The 7500-nt window shown below is 48.5% G+C and overlaps 2 protein-coding genes across 2 annotated transcripts in view; both read left to right on the top strand.

The window, feature by feature from the left end:
* Positions 1-1374, top strand: part of rps19bp1 (ribosomal protein S19 binding protein 1) — a 1375-nt gene extending 1 nt beyond the window's left edge. Inside the window, exons 1-4 of the mRNA XM_068599574.1 lie at positions 1-167; positions 580-756; positions 868-965; positions 1072-1374. The exon at positions 1-167 is cut by the window's left edge and continues 1 nt beyond it. Coding sequence (XP_068455675.1) covers positions 14-167; positions 580-756; positions 868-965; positions 1072-1221 — 579 coding nt within the window. The 5' untranslated portion in view covers positions 1-13 and the 3' untranslated portion in view covers positions 1222-1374. The remainder of the gene's footprint in view (positions 168-579; positions 757-867; positions 966-1071) is intronic.
* A 1269-nt stretch (positions 1375-2643) lies between these two features.
* On the top strand, positions 2644-5793 carry atf4a (activating transcription factor 4a). The gene is made up of 4 exons (XM_068599582.1): positions 2644-2814; positions 3950-4120; positions 4235-4498; positions 4611-5793. Exons 2-4 carry the CDS (start codon positions 4078-4080, stop codon positions 5366-5368), a joined length of 1065 nt encoding a protein of 354 aa, XP_068455683.1. The 5' UTR covers positions 2644-2814; positions 3950-4077; the 3' UTR covers positions 5369-5793.
* The last annotated feature ends 1707 nt before the right edge of the window (positions 5794-7500 follow it).

Below are 7500 nucleotides of genomic sequence, written 5' to 3'. Positions count from 1 at the left end.
AGCCGCTCCCCGGATGTTGATGACCGCGCGTTTCCGCTCTGGGCTCGAGCTTCTTCTTCCTCTCCGCGTGGCTCGTGCTCTCTTCTCCGAACCTCCGTCTCGTCGAACCAGGATGTCAGTGTCGCTGCTCAGAAGAGGACTGGAGCTGCTCAGCGATGACGTCACAGGTCAGCTGCAGAGTCACGTGACCGCACGTTTAGAGCCGTAGTAGTTCCAGTGAAGCGCTTTCCTCAAAGCTTCAGAGTCACGTGACCGCAGGTTTCGGGTCACTGTAGCTTTAACTAGTAGTAGTAGCAGAGTAGTAGTAGTAGTTGTTGTTGCTGTAGCGTAGTAGTAGTAGCTATAGTTGTAGTAGAAGTAGTATAATAGTAGTAATTTAATAGTACTAACAATAGTAGTAGTAGCAGAAGAGTAGTAGTAGTAGTAGTTGTTGCTGTAGCAGTAGTAGTATCTGTAGTTGTAGTAGTAGTCTAGTACTACTAATAATAGCAGTAGTAGTAGTAGTAGTAGTAGTAGTAGTAGTAACAGCGTGTGTGAGGACTTCTCTCTCATGAACCTTCATGTTCCTCCACATCCCAGACGTCAGCACCGGGAAGCAGCAGAAGAAGAAGGCGACCCCCGGCTCGGCCTCGGTGATGGAGCTGGTGAGCAGCAGGCGGCAGGGCGTGGCCCGGCAGGTGAAGCGGCTGCAGGGCCGCCTGGGGCCCGGCAGGAGCAAGGCCACCGTCAAGGACAAGAGGGTGAAGTCTGCAGTGGGTCAGTGGAGAACAAGCACAAACGAGCTCGCTGCGTCCTTCTGGTGGTAACACACCTGTTCCGCGCTCTAATACCTCCTCCTTCTTCTTCTTTGGTGTTTTATTTTGGCAGAGGAGTTCAGGAAGAACCAGAAGAAGAGCCAGATGAGCGACAACCTCAAGTACTTCCTGGGAGACGACCGCAAAACGCCCGATACTGACACTCTGAAGGTCACTGTGCTGAGAGCTTGTTTCTCATGCTTGTTTTCTTCATGTTGTTTACACGTTGTTACATGTTGTTTACACATTGTTTACATGTTGTTTCTGCCTCCCGTAGATTCAGAGCCACCACCCGGGGAGACAGTCCAGGAATCGGCCGGAGCGACCGGCCAAGAAGGCCAAGGAGACGACGTCTGTGTTCACAGAGAAAGAGTTCCAGCAGTTCCAGAAGGAATACTTCGGCCGGACCGTCGAGGAGAAGAAATGAAGCGCGCCTTCTTCATCTTCTTCTTCATCCTTCTTCATCCTCCTTCTTCTTCATCCTTCTTGCCGTCGTTCATTTCAGTTTCAAGAATCACAAGATGACTTTGTTGTTTTTATTCAGGATGTAACATTAATAAATCCACGTGCACAAAAAGAATGATGTGTTTGTGTGAGCTTAGTTCAGAAAGTGACCATCTGCTCTGGTTGTATAGAAGTCTATGCTTCATGTGTTAAAGCTGCATTCTCTCTCCTGACCAACGGGGGCGAATCCTCTGGTTGTATAGAAGTATATGCTTCATGATGTTCATTCAGTAAATTATGCTCATTTAGAGTCAAACTGACCATAAAGCAGGGGACGGTTTGGGGGCGGGGCTACCAGGTGATTGACAGGCCGACACCAGAGACGTAAATACGACGTCTCTACTTATTTATCTACTGTATGACTTCCTGGTGATGCAGCATCTATTCATGCATATAACATTTAGTTGTATGTTTCTCTATTATATATATTTTTTATTCCGACACATAACAGCAGAAATGCATTTCAATTGAAACTTCCATTGTTTTATATCCTTTTTTTTTTTTTTACACATACAAGTATACAACATATCCCTTACACCGACCCACTCCTCCCTTTTTTGTTTCTCATGCTAAATAATAATCTATATCCATAAATGTATGGACGTCACCACCAGGGGGCAGGCCAGTTCTCTGCCTGGGAACCAGACGGGTTCATCCGGTTTCACCAGCAGCTGCAGAAGCCTCTCAGGAGCCAGAGATACATTCATAACTAATACAGATATAGTTAGAGGACAACTGCAAACAGCTGAAAGGAAAAATAAGTCTTCTCAGCGTAACTTTATTGTCCACAAACACGATTAGTTCATCGCCTAAATATTTTGTGTGTTAGATGCAGAAAAAAACACATAAAACCAAGCTAGTTTTGACTATTTTTATTTCCAAATGATTATTGTTTTAATGGTTTAATTTGTATTTCTAAATAATGGCACCGGAAATTTTACATGTTCTGATGTAAAATAAATACCTAATTATAAAATATGTAGTTTATCTAATTAAAATGTACACATTGTGTGATGTTTGGCATTTTTAAAAAACTCACAAAACTGTTTTCCTTTCTCAATGTTTACATTTAGCATCTGACCTACTTCTGGCTCCGTATGGATCTATTTTGTAAGCTGTGTACGGACATCACGCATCCAACCAATCACAAACCACATTCAAGCGGAGTGATCGCAGCGTCGTGTGTCTGTGTGTATGTTAACTGTCCGTTAATGCGAATTATGCTGATGAATTATTTATTAGTCCTCTCGTGAGACTGATACTGACACGTAAAACGCCCCCTCCGCGGAGTGGCACCGCGGAAGCGTACAGTCGGCGGTGCTCCGGCTCTATATATGCGGTGTGACCCCAGACGGCCGTTCTTCGTCGCCACGTCTCTTTACGTCAAACACCGGAAGCTCAGTGACGCTCTCTCGCGCCGACATGGCCGTTTAAAGGCGCGCAGCGGCTCCCCTCGCAGCGGCAACAACCCGGCAGTGCGAAGGCTAAGTGCACTGGCAGTTTCTGGCAAAATGGCGTAAGTCTTTATTTTATTTTTTTATTTATTTAGTGTGTTACTCGACTTTCACCTCCGGGAGAGCCTCCTGGCCTCCGGTCCGTTTAACCGTGACCCTGACGCGGGTCCGTTGTGAGTGACCGGGCCGGTAGACCTGATTCTGACGTCCCGCAGGTGTTTTGTGCGTGTGAGTGTGTGCGCGTGCGTGTGTGTATCCAACACTTTGACAACGTGGCGCGACCAAAATGGCGCGCGCATTGTCCGTCCACACCTCCTTTTCTCCCGGCCGTTAAAACCAGCGGGGTTACCCGCCCACACGCCGCGGGTGACGCGCTGAGGAAGGAGCGGAGGGGGGCGGAGTCAGCCAGCTGCCAGAAGCGTATGACCAAATTAGGAAACGTTATCTCCCCCCATACACACACGGTGGTGGGCGGGGCCTGTCGCCATGACACCGCTCTGTCAATGCAGTGGAACGGATTGGCCTAAAATTAGCCCCACCAAACCCACGTGTTCGTGACGTCACCAGCCTTATAAGGATTAGAAAGTGGAGAGGTTGAATTATTACGGAAGTGCAGATGTCAGTAAACTAATAATAAACGGTAATATTTAAAATTCAACACGTATATTAAAATTTATTTAAAAAATGTATTGATGAGAAACGCAAAAGTAGAAAAACCTTAAATTGACATTAAATAAATAAATGAAGAAATATTAAATTAAAGCCTCTGATTTAATACATGATTGTCTTTTTTTGTAAAAAAAAAAAAGTATATATTGTATACAATAAATGTATGTTTATATATTGTATACAATAAAAGTATATAAAATATATTGTTGATACATATTATATATGTGTGTGTATATATTAACAGATTTTTATATTACAGATTTTTATTATAATGAATATATGTATATATAGTATTAGAATAAATCTATTTATATATAGTATATAATAATATATACATAATTTGATTGACAAAATATAATGCATGAAAAATGTACATTTTCATTAATATTTCCCAGTAGCCGTTTGTTTCCAACCCCCATGTGAGCAGAGTTTCATGTACAGAAGATTTAAATGCATTTCTCATGGCTAACGGTTCTTTGGTGGCCGGTGTTGCTCCTCTTCGTCACCACGTCTGCTCCTCTTCCTCAGGTCTCTCTCGGCAAACACCCACAGCTTTGCTGCCGTCGCCAGCGGAACCGAACCCCTAGACCCGCTGCTGTCACCGGGCTCGCCTCCGCTCTCACTCGCCCGCTCACGGCTGCCGGCGCCCTGCGGCCATGACCCGGCCGGCCCTGGAGGACGTGGAGGCCCTGTTCTTAGGTCGGTCCAAGCCGTCCGCTGTTGACGCCTCTGAGTTTAAGGCCGACGTCATTTAAAGCACAGACTCTGTGTTTTGAGCATTAAATCTGACGGCGAGTGTCTTTTCGCCCACAGGGCCCTCGTTCCTGATGGCTGACCCGATGGGGCCCCTTCTGGACCAAGATGAAGAAGAAGCTCTTTCTCCCTCCTCCTCTCTAGAGGGCGAGGCACCCGCTTCGCCCGCCCTCTCCCTCTCTCTCTCCTCCCCCCCTCCATCCCCAACTCCCCCCGTCCACCCCTCCTTGTTCCTGGGAACCAAAGCCGGCACGGACCCCCTGGCCCTCCCCTGGCTGGGAGGAGACCTGCTCACCGCCCACATGGGAGCAGACGACGACGCCGGTGAGACTTTAGCTTTTCAAACTCTTTACGAGGGTTCTCACGCTCACAGTGTGTGTGTGAGCCCCGCTAACGCTGTTGGGTTCTAATGTGAATGAAACGCTTCTGTCGGCAGACGATGCGTTCGCGGGCATGGACTGGATGTCGGAGAAGATCGACCTGAGCGAGTTCGACCTGGACTCCCTCATCGGCTCCCCCGACCGGGGCCCCGGCTCCCCCGAGGACCTCCTGGCCTCCCTGGACTCCTGCATGGATCTGGGCGTGGACTCCGCCGCCTCGCCGGAGGAGGTCGAGGTCCCGCATCCCGACCTCCAGCAGGCGGCCTCGGGGTCTGAGCCCCCCTCTCCGGCCTTCGCCCTGGAGCTGGGCAGTGAGGTGGACGTCCTGGACGCGGTGGAGAAGATGCCGCCGTCCCTCTCGGTCGTCGCCGTTGTGGATCACGTCGGGGTCGCCAACGCCGACTCCAGCCCCGACTGCGACAGCGACTCCGGCATCGAGTCCGTCGTCGACTCGCCCGCTCGGCTCCCGTCTCCAGCGGCCGGTTCCTCCAGGACCAAACCCTACTCCAGACCGGATCCCTCTTCCTCCTCCTCCTCTTCCTCCCCGCGGGTCAAATCGGCGTCCGGCGCTCCCAAAGCGGAGAAGAAGACAAAGAAGATGGAGCAGAACAAGACGGCGGCCACGCGCTACCGGCAGAAGAAGCGCGTGGAGCAGGACCAGCTGCACGAGGAGTGCGACGCGCTGCAGGAGAGGAACCGGGAGCTGGCGGAGAAGGCCGAGTCCATCAGCCGCGAGATCCAGTACCTCACGGACCTGATGGAGGAGGTCCGCAAGCGCCGCGCCAGGTCCAAGCAGAATGTGAAGGTGGAGTAGGAGTCTGAAGGCGGGATGCCGAGAGAAGAAGCCTCTGGAAAGTGGATGATTGTCTGCGGGGCGTCAGACCCCACAGCGCCCCCTGGAGTGTTTGTGTACCGACCCGTCGCTCCCAACATGTGGTCCCAGTTAAGTGAAGACCGGCCCCCCCGCCCCCTCGCTGCCCCTCCGCCCCCGCTACCTTCCTCTTCTTCACAGCTTCTGTCCAGAAAGAGGCCTCCGCATATTCATGAATTCTCAATATTACTACACTTTTGTCAACATGGCGTTTGTTTGTGTGTACATAGTTTTCTGCTGCTTCCGCTTGCCGGTTGTTTTTATTTAAAGCCGAGTAAACAAACTGGCCATTGCAGATGTTTTCTGGCTTGTGAAAAAATAATGCTTTGTTCCTCTTTTTCTAATAAATAAATAAATATCTATCAGGACTCGAGTGATGTTTTTACTCAGGATTCTTCTGAGTTCTATTGTCATTCATCTGAGTCATTTAAGGTTTACTGTATGCTTTGAATCCTCATTGTTAGTTTAAATACTACATTTGATCACTTTGTACTGTTTACACACATTTAACTCAATTTTTGCTCATGAACGTTTGGTTTGTTGTGGTCCACTGGTCAGAACGTTTACTGCTTTAAAACCAAACGAAGCTTCTAGCGAAGGATGAAGTTCTAACCTGTAAACCAGGAACACCCTGAAGATGAATGATTAACATGCTCACATGAATATGGAAGAATCGTTTGAAACTCCAAACGATTCTTCTTTTAAGTGTTAATACTCAAATGTTCCTTTTTCCCAATGTGTCAGCGCTCGTTTATAAACTTAAACACACAACATGAATGTATCAGGAGGGAACAACATGAACTGGTTCCACTGGTTCATGCATGAGTCAGCAGATAACGCGTCAGGAAGAGCTTAAGACTTCCCCCAGACCGGTTCTAACTGGTCCTAACTGGTCTTAGCCGGTCCTAACTGGTCCTCTCAACTGAAGGAAGTCGGCTGTCGGCTGCATCCCAACATGAAGTGAGACACCTGACATGTTTCAGGGAGGAGAAACCAGACGGGTGGAGGATGGAAACAGAACCAACGTGTCAACCTCATGTTTTAATGTTCTTCCTGTTTACATCACAGTAGAATGTTTACCTTTCAAAATAAGAGCTTCTGACCGGTCGTCAGCAGTGCGATCTGCTTGTCAGCGCGACCAGACACAAACCGGCTGAAACAGGCCGAGCCGGGAGGCCGAGCCGGGAGGCCGAGCCGGGAGGCCGAGCCGGGAGGCCGAGCCGGGAGGCCGAGCCGGGAGGCCGAGCCGGGAGGCCGAGCCGGGAGGCCGAGCCGGGAGGCCGACTCCTCCGCCTGTTTGACGTCTTGTTAGCGTGTAACATCACCTGGCGTCGCCTCCAGAAGAATTCAGTTCCACAACTTCTCTCGTTCTCGTCATTTATTTCCTGGATCACAGGTGAAGTAACGAGCGCCGCAGTCGCAGAAGCAGGAAGTCGTCCAGTCAACGCAGGTTGAGCGTCTAAAACACCACACCGAACAGCTGGAAGTTCAGCTCCTTAACACACAGTGTTATGTCATCAACATGTCAAAGCAAAGTAACATTTAATTGTCTCTAAACTGTCACGAGGAGAATCTTGTGTTCTCATCTCTTCTCACAGGAAGAGACGAGCAGCGTCCAGTCTGCTTCTCTACTGTCAACATACTGATAAACAGGTGTGTGTGTGTGTGTGTGATTAAAGTTCCCCTGAGATATACATATACAGACATACATACACATATATATATATATATATATATATATATATATATATATATATATATATATATATATATATATATATATATATATATATATATATACATACATACATACATACATACAGAGAGAGAGAGAGAGAGAGAGAGAGAGAGAGAGAGAGAGAGAGAGAGAGAGAGAGAGAGAGAGAGAGAGAGAGAGAGTCTGGCTGCAGAGGATCTGTGAGCAGCTGAGCTCAAGCTGCAGATTAGCAGCAAAGATTTACTGGCAGAGACGTCATGTTTGTTCAGAGGCCACATGCAAACATATGCAAAGTGTGTGTGTGTGTGTGTGTGTGTGTGTGTGTGTGTGTGTGTGTGTGTGTGTGTGTGTGTGTCGT

This window comes from Clinocottus analis, unplaced genomic scaffold (assembly GCF_023055335.1).
Source record: "Clinocottus analis isolate CAN_PGR_092001 unplaced genomic scaffold, fCliAna1.0.p SCAF_48, whole genome shotgun sequence".
Lineage (NCBI taxonomy): Eukaryota > Metazoa > Chordata > Actinopteri > Perciformes > Cottidae > Clinocottus > Clinocottus analis.
The sequence above is the reverse complement of the archived record's forward strand: the minus strand, read 5'-3'. Positions and strand labels throughout refer to the sequence as shown.

What these genes read in the sequence shown, in the direction of transcription:
- atf4a (XM_068599582.1), top strand. Translation starts at nt 4,078, where the DNA reads ATGACCCGGCCGGCCCTGGAGGACGTGGAGGCCCTGTTCTTAG. An exon ending in CGTGGAGGCCCTGTTCTTAG is followed by an intron (nt 4,121 to 4,234) that starts GTCGGTCCAAGC and finishes TTTCGCCCACAG; the next exon opens with GGCCCTCGTTCCTGATGGCT. An exon ending in GGGAGCAGACGACGACGCCG is followed by an intron (nt 4,499 to 4,610) that starts GTGAGACTTTAG and finishes TTCTGTCGGCAG; the next exon opens with ACGATGCGTTCGCGGGCATG.